This window comes from Ixodes scapularis, unplaced genomic scaffold, assembly GCF_016920785.2.
Source record: "Ixodes scapularis isolate PalLabHiFi unplaced genomic scaffold, ASM1692078v2 PGA_scaffold44__24_contigs__length_19508400, whole genome shotgun sequence".
Classification (NCBI taxonomy): Eukaryota; Metazoa; Arthropoda; class Arachnida; order Ixodida; family Ixodidae; genus Ixodes; species Ixodes scapularis.
The window spans coordinates 16415317-16434253 of NW_024609873.1; the positions used below are offsets into that span (position 1 = coordinate 16415317).

The 18937-nt window shown below is 46.2% G+C and overlaps 1 protein-coding gene across 1 annotated transcript in view; it reads left to right on the forward strand.

Annotated features, from left to right (window-relative positions):
- The window catches only part of LOC8030106 (hemicentin-1), a 258179-nt gene that overhangs the window by 125243 nt on the left and 113999 nt on the right, over nucleotides 1–18937 (forward strand). Inside the window, exon 3 of the mRNA XM_040503412.2 lies at nucleotides 14708–14818. Coding sequence (XP_040359346.2) covers nucleotides 14708–14818 — 111 coding nt within the window. The remainder of the gene's footprint in view (nucleotides 1–14707; nucleotides 14819–18937) is intronic.

Here is an 18937-nt window from a genome sequence, read left to right on the forward strand (position 1 = left end):
GATCTCCATTAGTTTTTCTTGCACGCGGATTTATTATCATTCAAGGGCCTCTCAACTCGTCGAACACAAAGTTGGGACCGAGATGGACGGAGGCAGTGATTGGGCGATCACGAAGATGATTTCAAGCTTGTTTCGCCGACGTCCAATCGGCGTGCTCCGCGAACTTTCGGCTCCAACTTTGTGTTTGACGAGTTCAGGGCTGCTGATAGGTTATTGAAATCATTACTTTTTACGTCGACTTTGTCTACAGGGCTGCGGAAGGTGTTGTAAGCATAGGCAGTAGCGCTTTCTTTTGAAATATCAAACACTTTTCGCAAACGTTCACGAACCAGTGATTCAACATTTTTGTCCACGTGATAAGTGCTACGAGGTGCATATAGTTTCCTCGGGGTACATATAGACATTTTCTACGCGGGCGCCGCCATCTTAAACAGTGGAACTTACGGTTTGGGGGAAAAAAATCCTTTCGCTCTTGCCTCACCTGTGGAAGAATCTAACGTTAAAAACACAACTGTCTATCATCGTTGTGTTGTTATTTTCTACAGGTTTTACTCGTTCCAGGTTTCAATTCCTCGGATATTTTTCTTCTCTTTTTTTTCATCCCGCAGACCGGATTTGTCAAACACGTCAAGGATCAACGTAAAAGGTCTATACGGCAATTTAGACAAACAGAGGAAACAAGCTCTCCGCCGAAAAAATGGTTTTCAGGCGCACTCGCACTCGTACCGCCAATACAGAAAATTAGAATCCGTTTCACTCCAAGTCCGACCGCTGTCGACGCTGGGTTCCGATATAGAGCCAATCAAGCCGAGCCAAACGAGCCGTGTGATGGCGCTCATCAGATGTGCGCGTTTGCCGTTACCGACTAAACCAATCACGCACAGCGAACGCGACGCGATCCTGCCCTTGTTTAAAGCGTTAACTGTCCCATGGAGCGAAGCCGCCATTGTATATAACCGTATCCAGCAGCGAAACGGCACCTGAATTCCCATCGGCCAAAAGCACAGCAACGCAGATGCCTCGTCACGGAAGCCATGGAGCCGGCAAAGTTCGCCGCGCCTGCGCAGTGGGGGAGCGTGATGTCACCGCCGGAGCGCCGTGTGCGATAGAAAGACGTGGCGCGTGGCTTGTAGGAATGCGCTGCGTGTGGAAATGCTTTCGCATTCCTACACGTAAGCAATCTCAAAAGTGTCTTCCGAATTTGTTTTTTCCCTGCGTGATTAGTTAACAGGCGACCGGAACCCCACAACGACAGCGAGCTCCGTGACGAAACACTTTTGGCGCTGCTAGCCTGCGGTCAGTCTTAGAGTGAAACGAACTGTAGTACGGATGAAGAATTAAAGTCCCCAGATCAGCTTTTACCATCTTTACACATGTATATCGTCTCAATAGACGATATGCGAAACTGCTTGGGGGTCTGGCAGCACAGTGCACGCGGCCATCTTAGTACCGTCAAGTATCTTGAGTTTTGGTTTCTCAGCAACTAAGTGATTTCCGGAAACTTTATTGTTTTCTGACTTCAGATCACCCAACGTGGACAATGGACTAAGCGGTCATGCCTATCATCTCTGCGAACAATTTCATTTTTTTTTTCGGTGTGAATACGCGTGAAGCCGTACTGTTTAGCGGCAGACTACTTTACGTCAATCGATGCATGCGACTCAAAATTTACCATTATTTTTTGTTTACTGGCGAGAGCTTTTTTTTTTATATAAAGCTTTCTGCTTGTCTGTTTCTTAAAGGAATCCGTGCCCTGGGCACTATTTGTCGGGCGTTACAAAGAATCTAAATTGGTTTCAGATAGAATTTACCTCAAGCACAGTTGACGGATGTTGCGCTATTAATGATGATTTCTACAAACCTGGCAGGATAACTGCATTGACTTTCTCTAAACTGCCCCCTGAGCTTTTTTGCACTAAACATAAGTTTCGCCTCAGCTGCGACAAAAGAAAAAGAAAGAAAAAAAGAAAGGGAGAATGTGAAATAAAGTTGGAACCGCGAGTGTTGTTCCAGTTGACATCTGCACTGTAAGTTTTCGCCGACGCTGACACCGAAGTTTTAGACACTGTTATGAACCTAAGTCGAACGCCATGTCCGATATAATTGGCAAAAAAGACAACAAAATGCCGTCTCTGTGAGGGTCGCGCAAACAGAAACTTCGTCCGTGTCTGTTCTGTTTCTTCTTCTACGTGACGGCGCTTTAAATATTCAAGAATAATTTATCAACAAGCTCTCCTGATTAGTTTAAACGGTGTTTTACGAACTTCGTTTACCGAAGCTAGATCGAGTGTATAGAAATTGGTGCAAAATATTGAGATTGTCTTTTGGCTTTCCAAAGTAATTTTTAATATACATATGTGACATTAAAATGAAGCTCTGTCGTGCTTTCAGCTTTTGTTGTTGACTGTTACCCATGCGCATCTTCAAATATGGTCGGTGACGTAGATTTTTAAAACTGTCATATTTATGCCTTGCTTCACCCCCTTGGTGTCGTCGGCATAGACTGAGCTGCCTGCGCATCAAGAAAAACGCGTGCCGACACTGCAACGTGCATAAAAGTAGAATAAAAAAAAAGTTCAGAAACGAATTTGGTACAACTTCGTGAAAAGATCAGTGCCCAGTTCAATGGTTGTAAATGGCTCTACGCAGCGCGATAACGTCCGCATGTTTCTTCGCGTTGACACCGATTGTTTTTGTCAAAAGCTGCGTCTCAAGTAAAAAATAAAAATGTAAAATTCTGTACCCTGCTAAAGTTTGCGTTCACGTCACGGTTTATCGCTGCATCCGCAGCGGAACGCAGTAACACGTTAGTATCGCATCTCGCCCACGAAGCTCGGTCGCTTGTTTACATGGGATGGGGTCTTTGCCGGTCAGGTCACTGGTTTCGTTTTCCCGCTGCTACCAAGATGGTGGACGTAGTTCGCGGCGCGCTACTAGATGGCGCTCTATATTTCGCAAATGGTCTATTGGCTGAGGCTCAATAAGATGGACCTACCACCAAACTGCCGCTGAGCAGCGGCAGTTCCATGCCAAACCTGACGCCGGGCACCTAGAAGAAATAAGTTGTTAGTGCGGCAACTAAAAATAACAAAAAAAAAAAAACATTTAAAAAAAAATTAAAAAGAAAACTCGAATTCGGGAAAAAAAAAAAGAAAAATCTCGATGGCTAATGCGTTTACGCCCGAGTTGATATACCTAAACCTCGATTAAAGAAGGCATTTTCACTGCCGCCGCGCCGACTCCGAGGTCTACATGCTCCCGCTGAACAACACGAAGATAAGCGCGGACGTATGGGGAACACTTTTCTCTCTGTACGGTTTTTGTGCAGGCACCCGTGAGTCGGGGAGCGGCTCGATTTCCTTCTGGCTTCTCTGTGCCGCAGAAAGAAAAATACACAGGGTGTTTTGTTCTAGACTATATATGTTTTTGTCTCAGAATGCCGGGAAAACTACGCTAATCCGCTGGATGCTGGTGAGTTTTATTGCCGCTGGTATATAATATAGAGGCGAATCGTCATGATAAATCTAATAATTAAGTACTAATTCTCAATTAAATTTTTAATTAGTGAAAATAAACGTATGATTTCAACCTCTCAATTAAAAACTTGCTGAGTGTCGTCGAAAACATCTAAATCAGTGAGTTTCAAAATGATTTTGATCGCGTGGAAGGCGCGGTTGTGTGTTATGGTTACCACTATGTGCAACGTGGAGGTGATTATGACCCGCGACATCACTGGCACGAAACGCTTTTCTTGTGGGAGCTCCTTTTCCTATGTCTTCAAATTGTCAGTCACGTGCTACTAACATTAGAAGATCTTTTCGATAACCGAACTCTTGGTTTAATGGCTGGTCGTTTATGCATGACGTGATTGAAAGCCGGTTGAAATTGCAACGTCCTGTAACAGCTGTGAACGTAAGCGGCTCTACGGAGATTCGAAAATGTATCATCTGTTCTGGAAATGGAAACCTCCAAAAATATTTTTGAGGTACTTCTTCTTCGAGAGGTGGGTGCCGTAATTTGACTTTTAAGAAACTTTTGCAATTTTATTAAGATCTTTGGATTAAATCGTAATGGGGGCTGAAGCTCAGTTTGAGTAGGAACTCAGAGCGCGCGGGGACACGGAACGGCGAGCTCTGGCTGCAATGATTAGTGGGTAGAGGCGAAACTAACTGCCTTTTTTTCCACTAGACTCGTCAAACGTGTTTAAAAAAAAAAAAAATTGCGCCGTCGGACATTTGGCGTTCGCGCTCAATTGCATTCGAAGAGTTCAGTGGAGGCAAAAGCTGCCTTTATCTTCATTGCAACCGTCGAACGCGTTTGAGGACGAAACGCCGGCGTCCGGTGTTTGGCTGTCGCATTCGAATGCGCTCAACGAGTCCAGGCGAGACAAAGGCAGCTAGGTAGCTTTGCCTCTACCCACTAACCGTTCCAGCCAGACCTTGGCGTTTTCGCGTCCGCCAGAGCTCTCGTTTCCTTCTCCCTCTCACTTTCCGGTCACATATGAAGAATCGCGTTTTATAAAGGCCCTGTCACACTCAGGCAACACTTGGACAACTCTATCCGGCAACACGAAGGAATCGTGTTGCCGGCAACCCTGTCACATTGCGGCAACAACAATAATCGGGCAACATGTTGCTGCCGCCCAGCAAACGTGTTCTCCAATTTGTAGTCCGACAAACCTGTCACACCACGCTGACGGTAAGGCCAACATGGGGAATACTCCGCCATCTTGATAGTTTACCTTGCTTCATGTGCGGCGCGGCATCACCGGAAATGTGACTCTACAAAGTGCTAGTGCTTTCGAAGTACTGGAAATGACCACGGTACGACATCAACCAGTTACTGTGATTAGAAAACTTGACACAGGGAGTATTTTTTACCATTTATTTTATCAGAATGTTCTTCATTCGCTGACAAAGCAGATAGCCCTAACCGAGGAAGACCGTATGAAGCGTTTCTGTCCAGTTCCTTCCTTAATGCAATTCCCATTTCTACTGTAGAATTGAGTTAGCACCGGCTTTACCCCAAAACGTCTTTTGTAATGTGGTGTTAGCTTAACTGACAGTGCTTACGAACTGCGACACCGACACGATCGGCCTTCTTGACACTCGGGGGAATAAACACTTTTCAACGCTGTCGTTTTGCCTACCACCTCCTATGTGATCGCTTTATTATTCCCCAAAACGCTCTGGGTATTTTTTATTCAAATTAGGTCTCTGGTAGCGGCTGTTTCCAAGTTCCAAGCATCAACAATCATGATCAGAGTGGTCGTTTTAATGCTTCGATTTTTTTAATCTTTGCTTTCCTGGATTATTTTTATTATACTTTAGTAGTTGAGTAGGCATGCCATCTTATTTCACTAGCAGTAATGTGAGTTGTCCTTTTGTCAGTTTTAATTTCAAGACTAGTCTGAACAACCGACTGTAGCATTTCGACAATCGCTTTTAGAATTGCGGAGTAAGAACGTTCATAAAATTATTTTAGCTGTACGCTAGCCTTGATTATCGTTAAATAATGTTTTCGAAGCCTCTGTTTGAGTAAGACGTTATTGATAGAGAACTAGCTCTGCCCTCGAAGCTATCTCTGTTGTGTTACCGGCCCGAAATTCGCTCAGCCAGCGATCAGGGCAACACACGTTGTGCAACAAAGCTGCTTTTTTTTTTTTTTTTTTTTTTCGAAAGCTGTCGTACCGAGGCAACGGTTTAGTTGTCGTCCATGTTGTCCTGCTGTTGCCGCGATGTGACAGGTTTGTAGGACAACACGGGCAGCAAGCAACAAGTTGCCCGACTGTTGGACAGCGTGTTTCACTGCTGTTGCCTTCGTGTTGCCCTAGTGTGGCGGGGCCTTAAGGAACGCAGCAGACGCCAACTCCAGTATCAGCACCCCAGGCACGCGAAGACAAGTAGGCGCCGCCAAGTCCTCCTTCGTTTCGTTTTCCTTTTTTTTTTTTCTTTTTTTTTTTGTGTGTTTAATGTTTTTGCAGCTGGCAGTCGTGTTGAAGCGCCTCGGAGTACTCCTTTCTGCTTCTTTTGTTTTCTTCATTAACGGTCCAAGTCTAAACGTTCCTTATTTTTTTTTAAGGAGAGCTATTTTTTGCTCTCGTCCTTGACAAGAGACTTGGAGCGTGCTCATCAAGAGGGCTTGAACAGCCACTCACACATTCTGCTGGCTCTTGTTAAGTCCTTGTGTTTCGGTTGCTTTCGGTCCCAAACCTCCCGATGAGAAGACAGGGGAGGTTACGCAACACTTTCTAGGTCAGAAAGCCCAAGTGCTGAATTTTCCTGCGTCACTCGGAGAGGCGACCCCATAGCGCAGATTGGACACGACTGCAGCCTTAGCGTTCGGGTGGGACTCGGGTTCTCGTTGATTGGACACGAATTCCGGTCGAACAATGACGCAGCTAGCACTCGTGTTTATTTTGAATCCCAAGGTCGCCTGCCTGAGGCGCCAACAAATTAAGCACTTGTGTTCCTTTATCTGGGCGGTGTTGGGAGACGACATGGAACAGGCCAGGAGAAAAGCCGTGCGTGTTTGCGTGGTTTGTGTCATCACTTATAACGTACGCAACGTTTAAAATAAATTTACGTATTGGCGTCTGTAATGCCATTTCCTGAATACAGGAAAATATTTTTGAAACTTATCTTGACGTCCCACGTCGAAACACGTTTATTCATATTTTGACTCCTCGTACTTCAACTTTGGAGCTTCGGAGTCCGCGGACTGGATAGTGGTTGAAAATGGCGGTCAAACAAATACCTTGTTGCAGGTGACGTCACGGCTCAACATGCATTTACGGTAAACAAATCTCGTGCAGTCGACTGTAGTTCTTATAATTTTTAGGTAATGGGACATGCAAAAAAAAAAGCTTCTCAAAGTATATTAGCTATGAGGCCTCACGTAATGTTTGCTTGGTTCTGCTAAACATTACAGAATGCGGCACCGTTACCCTCATAATTTATTCAAGTATTTTATGTAGACGAGGGAGCAGAATCCCGCGTCATAAGCTTTGCAGGGAATCGGGTGACATTTTGTGTCAGAAAAAGCGTGTATCTCGTACAACCTACGCGCAGACTGCAATATGAGAAGCTTTTTCTCGGTGCGTTAAAATCTTTGTTGTTCGGCCACACCGTTGAGAAACACCAAGAAGACAGTGTTTGCATTCACTACATTTTTTTAACATCCAGACGGCTTCGCGGTTAACCCACCCGTTAAACGCAAACCAAATATATAAAGTCTATAAAAAAAAAAAAACGAACTAATAAAATCCGGTAAAAAAGAGTCAAAATAATAAAACCGGAGGCACGGAAACAAAAAAAAAGGACACAAACAGAACACCGTCTTAGCAGTGCGAGAGCCAGATGTAAAGCGAGACTGTGCAACCATGCGAAGACGCGCTCGCACAGTATTGGAGGCGTGGAGGTACAAATTGCGTGCCAAACTCCGAGTGTTACGTAGAGTACGCACTTACATTTCTTACGTGCGAGCAAGGTAGAGGGATCCAGCTCGCCTTTCTTGAGAATTCGAATTTCTAACTGAGACACATCCCGAAATGAGGTGCGAGAGATCGGAACATCGCGGACGGGCATGTCACGTCTGAGAGGATCAACTGTCGAGCCACTCGTGCATACACACAATGAATATAACGTTTATAGTTCCAACTGTTATCAAAACATTTATGCATGTGACATAGCGAAACATGACTTCGTCAACACGTCGATAAAACAGCGACAAACAACACCCATAGAAACTAAACAGAACGAAACTGACGAAACCACGAAATGGCTACCACGTTGCACGCGACAACCCACCACTGCAACGGCTGCACTGTCTGGGGACCTCGAAATAACAAAGCCACTATGTTCAAGGTTTAGCAAAGTAACGTCACAGACGTCACAATATTTTTTTTTTCATTATTTTTACAGTGTACGGTGAATTAGTTCCTGAATTTTCTATACTTAGTTTCAGCTAATCTTTATGAGTGCCCAAAGCTATTCGTGGCCGGCGCAAAGGAACCGGCGGCGATACGTCACGCTACATCGCCTACACACTTCGTATAGGCTTGCAGCTTTCTTTGAGCAGCGCCCCTGACGAGCGACATCGGCTATTTTTAGGTCGCCTTTACGTTGTACGTTGCGTTGCGTCCTTTCAAACTTTCAAACGCTCTGTTAGAAACCGTGAAGGGGCGCTAAGGGACGCTGACAGACCCTAGTTTACGCCCTTGGATCGTTCATAATAGGATGCCAGAACGCCGCTTCACGCCAGTATTAAATTGTCCTGTTTCTCGGACACTATAGAAGCTGTCTTTTCTGTGGTAGCATTTAGTGCACACTACAGCGCCTCCTGGCCGGAAGAAACAGGCCTATATTAATCCGCGCGGCGTCGGCACAAATGAGTCGAGGAAAGACATTTCTTCTGCTTCGGCAGTATCTGCAATATCGTCTGCTACATAATTAAAAATGAACTTTCGCGTTTTAGAATGAAACCCCGATTCGATGCGATGGCTGCAGGGCTTTTAGGGCGGTCGTCGCACTGAGGCAGTCCGGGAAAGGAGGGCCGCTCGGGGCTGAAACACTGAAGTGGGTAACGTTCGGTGTCCAGACGGGTCTTCTTCTCTGTTTCGGTGCCTCAGCCGTCCGTAGCCCATGTAAATAAAAAAAGAGTTGATCCCTCGAGTTTTCTGGGTCGACTGCCGATCTGTCTCCCGATTCAGCCAAAGCAGCGCTCTGTCTTCGCAAAATGCATACCAAATACATCACCAAATCGTGCCCCTCCGGTCGCACTGTAGTGCGTGTATTCTCGGCGCTCCACCGACACCGCATTTGCCTCTTACCGCCACCCCAACACCCGATTTTGACTCATTTCTGATCGGAGAGCTTTCGCGCCGTCAGCGAATTATCTTTTTCTCGATTTCCCAACGTCTACCAGCTCCGATGTTCATTGAACGATTTCGCGCTACGACGTGGTTTGAGACTTCGGACGACGCCAGGAGTCTGAAACCGCGTCGTACAAAGAAGTGGCATTGAGACTCCTGACTCAGGAGTCTGAAACAACATTCAGCACGTTCGCTTGCGCCTGCTGCCCAATTCGTCAAATAACATCCTTAAGCCGGGGTTACACTGCTTTAACTTTATTCAAAAGATAGTGTGCGTGCAGATCCGAACGCGAGTCAAGGAGAGATCCGTGCTTCGAATGTCGCATGGCAATGAGTTCAAGAAGAAAACTTGGCACGCGGCATAAAAACACAAAATATTGCGGTGACTAAAAAAAAAAAGAAAATAGGCTTGCCTTGCATATTTCGAGAGCCTTGATGGTAATACGCCTCAGCAGGTGATCGGTATTTCAACCGTAGATGAGAAATGTAGCCAGTGCCGTACAACCGCTAACCTGGGATTCTTAACGTGCATCACGCAGTAGTGATTACACGAACGTTCGCCGGTACGAAACTCATCCAGATCGAAATGGGGTGGGGCGTTGGGGATCGAACCCAGGAGGTTCCTAGCGCAAGCTTTCGCTCCACGCTCAGAGCTGAGACGCGTTAGCCCACCTGGCCACTGTACGATGTGTGGGACGCGGCGTTGAGCAACTTGGCGAGGAAAGTGTCGAACTTGAATCTCATGATACCGCAATTGAAAACAAAAAGTCTGACAAAAACAAAACAAATCGGCAAAAACGTGTAGTAGTCGCAGCCATGTTGCCAGTAGGACTGCATTTTTCTTTCTCCAAGAGTATTTATCAATATATTATTAAGCATAAAAACAATATTTATTTAATTAATTTTTATAATTACTTCTTAGCAAGACATAACTCTAACATTTGGCAACGTTTGCACAGACAGAAGACGTTTCTAAAAGTTGACTTTAGCGGACTATTTTGTGATGCGTACGAACGTTCTTTTCAAAGTTGTGAACTGTTCCTGAGATTTCTACTACGCTTGGAGCTCAGCTAAAAACAAAATACAAAAACGCAAGCGTTTCTTTACCCGTTGTTTTATTTTATTTTTTTTGTCCTGTTTAAACAGTTTTTCAGAGCACCAACAAGACGCAACATGGGAAATTGAGCCTCCGAATCGATTCCTTCCAGTGATTCGGTCTTAGCTCGTAGTGTCGTCGTGGTGCAGTGTTCGAGGTGTGGTGCAAGGCGTTAGAGACGCCACGTCACGCTGGGGCTGTCCCGCAGTGTGAGGTTCCACAGAGGTGGAGCCCGGAGGCTGGACCCACTCAGTGTCGTGAGAAAGTCCTTCTCGGTGACGTCGTGCCCAAGGAGCGATGTCCGGAGCCAACAGGACAAGGGACCGTCATACGGCTAGTTGCAGAAATTCACTGCCAGGGTTGCACAGTCGGACACTATACTTCGTTTCGCCTTCCGCTCAAACGCAGCCAGCGCTACGAGCTGGTGAGACCAATCGGATGGTAAAAGCGCACCATCATGGGGTTCGTCATGTTTATGTGCGTGTTCTATCATCGCTGATCCAAACATAAACAAGGAGGGCCCAGCGGCTTGCGCTTTTGACGCTGCTTGATCGGCCCCTTTGCTCATAATTTCGGCTGCGTCTAAACTTACGCTGAAATGAAATATAGCTGGCGCGCGCAGCCTCTGAGACAGGTCAGAAACGAAAAGAAGGGGAGCTTTATCTTTAAAGACCCATGATGCATAAAAGGCATTAGAGGGAATTAGTGAGGGAATCGGTGAGCCTCGTGGAGTGTATTTTCTCGCTAAATTTAGCGTGGAAACGGGGTGGTTGTAGAGCTCACGTGATGTCAGGTCACGTGGCCAAATGTTCAGTTGGGCTGGTAGCTTTGTGACCCAATAGAAGCGCCGAAGGACAGGAACAAAGTGAAAGGGAAACTGGTTTCATGTCTAGATCACAAGAGGGGAATTTTGCCGCTAAATTTAGCGGCTAACTGAATTGGTGTGTAGGTTGCGTTAAGTTAATTCCCTGCTAAATTTATGAGGAAACTGAATTTATGTTTTGGCCACAGGACGTGAATTTTCCCGTTAAATTTAGCGGGGAAAATGAGTTGACGAATAGGTCACGTGCCGTCTATTTCCCTAAAGTGTTTAGGTGACGAGATGCCAGGCCACGTCACGTGAGGCCACTTTCCCCACTGAAAATGCACGGACCGGAGGATGGACAGACGGGCGGACAGACGAACCCGAGGACACATTTTTGGCATTGAGGGGAGTGGGGGGTAGCGTTAAAAATCATTTCGTGCTTTAATGTAGCCGCGTGTTCCCTTTGTAACAGCAACTCCAACGCCCCAGCCATGTGCGTTCCCGTGGCCGAGCCACGTGTGCTGCATCGCACGAAAACCAAAACGAACAAAACACATTCCACCTAACATCTGCTAAGCATTCCTAAATTTTGAGATTCGGGTCTTCAGTAGTACCAGAACCTAACCAGCAAGACCTTCAGGCAGAAGAGACAAAACAAAACAGACGTTTCTGCTGTGCCTCTCAGGCGGTCCGTCCGGTCGATATGAGGCCACGCAGAGGCCAAACCAGACTCCCCTTCAAGTTGCAAGTCTTGTGTTAATCCATAGTCTCAAATGCGTCTCCGACTGGTGTGTTTACCGACTCCCCAAATGTGGGTGCCTCTATTTTATGGCTTGATAACATTATAAAAGTGTCCCGTTGTCATGGCCTGCGACCTCGGGTGGTGTCAGAGCAGCCGTGGTGTTTGACACAAACGCCTGTTCTCCTGCAAATCACTATGCAGCTTTTCAGTTCAAGGGAGCTTCTAGAGCGAGTAGTTAAACCTGCGCGACAACAGAAACAATCACATTCGCTCGTACTTATTGCCGGAACTTCTAAATCTAACCACCGAGGCCGCGAAAGACGACATCACGACACGCAAGCTTCTGTGAAGCATTATTTGTGACATTTCGAGACCAATGTTGGTGTATGGGTGGTACAGAACGCTAGACACACCAGTAGAAGATGCGTTACAGACACCGTAGTTGCGAGGCACAGGCTCCCAGCAGTCCAGGTCGCCTCCCCGAAAAAAGAGACTCATTGACGCCGTCGGGCATTAAGGGATGTCTGAATCCCCTACGCAGACCAGGTCGTTTTTACAGCTATAGCTGCTGGGCTCTTCTCACCACTGGAATTGACATCCGTTCTTGATGTTGCACGTCTTGACGTTGTTGTCGTAGTTGTTGTCGTTGTTGACGCTTTGAGTTGGCGTTGTAGGGCGACCGTCGTCGATGTTGTCCAATCCTCGAAAAAGATCGCCCGCCGGCCGCGGGCATCGAACCTGGGTCGGCTGCGTGCGAAGCGGAGGTGGCACCACAGGGCTACACCACAACGTTAACAACTAGTTTCATACTCTAAGGGACACTGACAAACCCCCCAAAAATGTTAATCTTTTCTGGCCAAGCGAATCAATATGGTGTCAGAAGACTACCCAATTATTATTTTGCGACAGAGTCACGTATATTTTTCATAAACCAAAGAAACTCAACTTCTCGAAACCGAGACCGAAACCTATGCACAGAGGTCGGAGAAATGTAGAGGAGAAGAGAGTGCCGGACGTCACGTGGCTACACCCGACCGTGCTTTTTTTTGCCCCTCCTTTACTTTTTTTCTGGCCGCGCAGCAGACGACGTTGTTGGCAGCGTTGTGGGTACCGTTTGCCCGGCGATTGCTTTGCAGTTATGTTTGTTCCGCTTGCTGGTCTGAACTTCAAGATTAGTTCTTTTGTACATTAAAGAGTTTGAAATGAGTCGTGAGTGCGCGTGATGAATGCCCGTGATCGGCTCCGCAAAGAATGCCCCCAAAATTGTTGCGTGAAGAGCTGCCTCAGGTTCTACATCCGAAAGCGGCATTGTACGGCAGAGTCTGTACAAATTTCCGAAAGATAAACCTAGATGGGGACCAATGGGTGGCTGCAATTTTTGCAGAGCGGTTACGGGCACCTCGGAAAGCGGACGCGACCCGACTTATATGCTCCTTGTGTAAAGGGGCTAGATTGAGTTCGGAGGTGTCAAAAATGGAGCTCCATGCCGTTTAGTTCAGCGACGTTTCGCCCACTTCCTTTTTTCTCTGATAATGGTAAAAAAGAAATTTGCAAATACCGCAAATTTTTTGACAAAAAAAATGAAAAAAAAAAAAAAAAAAAACTGCATACCGACACTCTGGATTGAACCTGGGTCCGCTGCGTGTGAAGTGGGGGCCTTTCCACAGATTTACTCTACAGCTTTAAATAGTCGTGTTGACAATTTATTTTATACGAGACCCAAAGGGCGACTGCTGCCGGCAACGTTTTTAACGGGTTATTCCGACTGCCGGCAGAATATCCATTTCCTAACAACATAGACTTGTGGAAGTCCTTGGGCGCCAGGCAGCTTTTCATCATGGAACACGAAGTACAACATTTCTATCATCGTAATGATAAGGCAGACGAGGGGGAACTCCTCGTTCGCTGTAATGCAGCCTGACGACTGTAGGTCGAAAAGTTTGCTGCCAATTTCCCTGCAGCAAAGGCACTGCCCAGGCTCAAAGTAGGGCAGCACCACGGATTAGCCACATTCGCACTTAGTAAATAAATTATAAGCATGCATATTCAACTCAAAGTACGCACTTCGTGCTTGACGTTCAAGCGTTTTTTTTACGCTGTTACCAATACGTGTTCGTAAGATTCTCGATGTCATCAGCCACGAGAAGGGGCGACCACTCGGTGACGTCTTCGTGCAAATTAGCTTGGTGGTCGGGCTTGTCGTACAGAATGAACCCGAATTGTTTTCAAAGGTCCAACTTTGATCTTTGGAAGTAAGACAGATTCGCTTGTTCCGCGAACGGCAATACTGAAGTAGAGGTCCCACGCCTGTCGCCTCCCGCCATCGCCATCCAGCCTGCGTGTCCAGCGATACGCGATACGACGACTTGTTGGGCATTACGCGGTAACTGCACAGAATGCTTCCGGTTCTCTGTGCCACTTTTCCTTTTTTCTATGAAAGTAGTTGCAGCTTTTTGGAAACAACCAAAAAAATGTATACATATATATTGAATGTGTACTTTAAATGACCCACGACTTGCGTCTAAACGCCTGAAAACGACCCGTGACCACGGAGAAGACAATGAGCTCGACTCAAACCGGCCAGTTCTTGATCGATGGTCATCGGGCAGAAAAAAGCCGAATTTCGAGCCGCAAGTTTTTTTCTGGGTAGTTGGGTTCTCATATATCTTGTACAACTAAGGAACTCGGCGAGCACAAATACCCTGTCAGTGTCCCCCTTTAAGGTTTTTGTAATATCCAAAGCCCACTGCACGCGCTCTCTGAAGAAAAAAAGAACGATAACAACACGACGTTGAAGCACTGTCAGTTCCAGGAGCTCGTGCCGAAAAACATACTTTCGGGCGCACCAAAAAACAAATAATAATAAAAAAAATAAAGACGTGTGCAACAAAATGGACGGATGTCTATTCTGTTCCGAACGCTTTGTTCACGCACCATATAATGTGTGAACGCGGCGCCGATGCCAACCGACTTGGCCCTTACTTGTTGCTATCGCTGTGATTTGCTGCATTTGAAACAGGACTGCCAAATATTGTGACAGTCATCATAGCCTGTGCCACCGTCACCAACTGACATCAGGCGTTATCAATCTTTTTGTACATAAGACTACCTTCTCAATGCCTTCTTTATTTTTTTTTTTTTTTTTTAGAAAACTTGAGTAAGATTTATTTCTCGCGCCTTTTTCTTCTGCAGTACCTCCGGAGACCCCCGTCATACGAGACAAGTACGGCAACAGAGTCGACAAAGTTGCTGGCCCCTACCGAGAGGGGGAGTCACTGACTTTAATCTGCGAAGTCAAAGGAGGTAAGTTCTACTGTTGTGGAAACTAGAGCAGACGGCACTTAAAAACTAGAACAAATAGGTATCTTTGATTTCGAAGTGTCACGGGTAGGTATGTCGCATAGCATGGTGCATGTAGCCTTCGAAAGTGTTCTCGTTGCATCCAGCTCCCGCGCAACAAGATTCTAATTTTGAACGCGCCTTTGGTTTTCCAAACGCGGTATGTACTTCATAATTCACCCTGAGTATGAGACAAAGACACATAAAAGTTCAAGAAAGGAGCTTAAAGCCGATTTACTCACAAAGGGTACGATTTATGCTTCGAATTAACCCTCGTCGTTAACACGGCCTCATTTAATTGATCCCTGTGAGGGATGGTTCAAATTGCTTAAGAATTGACTAAAAGTAAAAACAAAGCAATATTAGTTGGCGCATAGCTTCGTCGTCAAGGTAAAGAAAAATTAATGTTTTACGCTTAGTGCAAATTTATATTTTATTTATTTATCTATAAAAGCAACCAGCTACAGTGCCGATGCATTATAGCAGATATAGCCTACTGTTAATAAAAATAAGTTGTTTCTGGAACGTAACCAGGTAACAAGCCAATAAAGATTTTCAATGAAACACGACAGCATGTTAAAAACAACTAAGTTAAAAATGGAAATCACGTCCTGAAATAAGCGATTCATGCTATACTTACAATGGCAGACTCAGGCAGTGTATTCCTCCGGTAATCGCCGTAATGACAGAAATAAAACACAGTATTTTATGTGGCTCACTTATTACTTCCCGCCTGCCTCAATATATTTGTTTAAACGTCCAATAAGTTAAAAACAACGGAGGAGATGCCGGCCTGTGAACCTTAAGCATCTTGAACACCCGAAACTCAAAACGAAAACTTTTCCGTTTTAATGCAATTAAACTTTTGGTTCCTGGTCTTGGGTATTGAAGATGCTGAATACAATATTTACTTTTGTGTTTTCCCTTTTAACGTGCAATCAACGTGTACGTGCACGTCTCTTGACGCCATTTTAAACTTTTATGTAAGAGAGTTCGGCGCATAATCACCGCCATTCTGAGCAACTGCAGGCATATATTTTGTGGTATTGGTAACTTGCGAAGGAACAACTCAGGCCAGAATTTCCGCGTAATGACCCATGCGCGGCGTGTTGTTTAGCATGCAGTGTGTTGCTACTGCGTACGGGTCTTCCATGCAAACTTTAAGTAATTTGGATCATAATGCCCCGTACGCATCTTCCATACCACGCACTCATCAAGTAACTAGCGAATCTGCAATCGTTTTATCTGTTTATTTTCTTAGAAAACTTCCCACGAGGAGTTTGTTAAAGGGATACTGAACCAAGGAATTTAGTGTCCATAATAAGTGGCTCACGTTCTTTCCACGAGCCAGCAGCCGCTGGTGTGCGCGAGCACGCGCAACAAAAATCACGTTAAAGTCCTCCATTCGCGGTTAAGATGACAGTGAAGTGTATGGGTTTCGGGCCAAAGGAGAATAAAGACAAGTTTTTCATCTACACAGTGGCGCCTGATGCAAAAGGTAAGCGTTTAATTGGTCTAACAAGCACGTAGCTTTCACAATTGTGGAAATGAAAAGCCTGTCTTTATTCTCCTTTGGCCCGAAGCCCATGCATTTCACTGTCCTCTTAAGCGCGAATGGAGGTCTTTGACGTCATTTTCGTTGCGTGTGCTCGCGCACACCGGCGGCTGCTGGCTCGTGGAAAAAACGTGCACCACTTATTATGGGCACTAAATTCTTTAGTTCCGTACACCTTTAAAAAGGACTCGATCCCACCACGTCGGTAACGAAACTAAACCCCGGAGAAAGGGAACAAGAGGGAGCAAGGACAAACACAAATATCCAAACAGAGCTAGGTGACTGGTGCGCGACCGAAAAAAAATCCGCCTGGTCCGGGTATTTAACCTGGGACCTCTCCATTTCCAGTGGAGCGCTCTACCTAGGGAGACTTCATGTGCGCTTTGCTAGGGTGATGCCATCCTTTGTAATACCACTCGCCGACAAACCAGCAGCCAGATTGTTCCTCGGCGATAATCCGTGGGGCTTATAACCCTCCCGGAAACAAGCAACTTATCTCACAAGTTCGGAGCAGCGTTGTGGAACCCACGGAGGGAGGATTAGCATTTTCCCTCTCGGATGGGATTACCGATGGACACAAAGGCCACTTTCCGGCGCACGGGAAAACAATGAGAGGAACAAAACGGCGGTGGACAAGAGTGTGGGAAAGGGAAACAGGCAGTTGGCATCACCCTATGCGAAGCGCACATGAAGGCACCCTACCTCTACCAACTGAGCTAACCAAGAATTAGTCGTTAGTAGAGCAAACGGGTTTTATCAGCTGCCACCAGTGTAACACCAAAAGGGTGAAACTTCCAGTTTCAAGGTTATGATTACAGGTGCAAGCGAGCTGCAAAGGTGCAAGCGAGCTGGACAAAGCGGATAAATGCTTTTTAGAAATACCGAAGTAATATATCACCATCTCGCACATCGTCACTCAAAATCCAACTAAAACGCAAAGAAAAAAATCAAATAAAATTTTCTCGATTACAGTTTGCTATCTCTGATAGGAATGGTATATCCGAGCACATGGGTCGCATCCCAGAAGTTTTCGGATTAGACACTGCCACTTTCCACGCAATTTAGCATCAAATTTGTGTATGTTAAAAATGTAACGTAGTGTACATTTTATATTTTCTTCACATATAGTTAAATTTAGCCCTCCCACCACCTCGCCCCTCCACCCTCCCCCGCCTTATGTAAAGAGCTTTGTGGGCATTTAAGGCTTAAATAAACGAAATAATAAAGATATGTATGCGCTTCTAGAAAGTCTATGTAAAATAAGATTATCTACGCGACTGGTAGCTGTTTGAAATAAATTGTTATAGTTACTGAGTGATTAAGAAGCGCCTAGGGTGGTGGCCTATTATGGTCGCGCTTCTTGCTTGGTCATTGCTTGAATTCACCGTTTTCATCGCCAAATACTGCAATCTCATTGGCCGAGGAGCGCTAATAAGTTGCTTGTAACTGTCATGGACTACACGGCGAGAAAGTGTGCCAAAATGCAACTTCGAAGCATTAGAACGCTGGGAGGGGCAGGCTAATCAAAGGGCAATACAGCGAACACACGGAGAATGCGCGATGACGAGGCAGCGAAGCTGCTTTCGTCATTGGTTGGGGGGGGGGGGGGGGGGGGGGTCAACAAAAGCACGTGGGAGCATTTTGGTGGAAAAACAAATGGACGAGGTGCGCGTAGCGAAGACGAACTTGCGCGCCGTATAGTCTCTTCGACAAAATGGCGGATCCATTCGGTTTGTTTGTCCTCTATAGCCACTGAAAAGGTGAAAACGGCAGGAAGGAGCTTCAGTTGTTCTGCCTCTAGCGTCAGCATCCTACCTTTGTCAATGCTGCGCCCTCTCGTGCACCTATAGAGAGCTCGCGCGGAGTAATAGCACGGAGGAAGATATGGAGCGCCTCCTGGACCCACGGGCGTTCAAAATGTATGCCAAGAGCAAATCGTCTGCTTCTTGCGCAAGGGTAGCGCTGGCGTCAGAACGACGTCGAGCTCTGATTGACTTTGATTGGAGGTATGGTGGGTAGACATCAATACTAGATACCTTGAAGTCTACCGCGGATTTTGTAAATCAGCCAATAAGAGCTCGGCGTCCTGACATAATCGCAACCCCTGCGCTAGAAGCAGACGGACAACAGAAGGTTTTCACTGGAGGCCATACTTGAGCACGATATTCAGAGAGCCTGTTCAGAACGACCTCACATTAATAGGCTTCTAAGACCGCCAGTCTTGATGGTGCGGAATGCACGTTGCAAACAAGCTGGGGAAACCCGCTGTCACCACGCGATCCGCAGCCGAGCACACAGCTATGGCCGCCAGTGAATACTTCCTGCACACCAACGTTGCTATAGGCCGGTCTCACGGCCAGTTTCATTACGCCACCATTGGGCCGCCATGCATCGTGGGATCTGTAGTCTTTCTGCTCGCGCGACAACCCCGCTGAGCGTCCGTGTGAGCAGTGCACGAGGCGGCACGAGCTGTCTCGTGCACTGGCGCCTGCCTCCTGTGAACTACAGCTATGTCGGCGTCACGCATG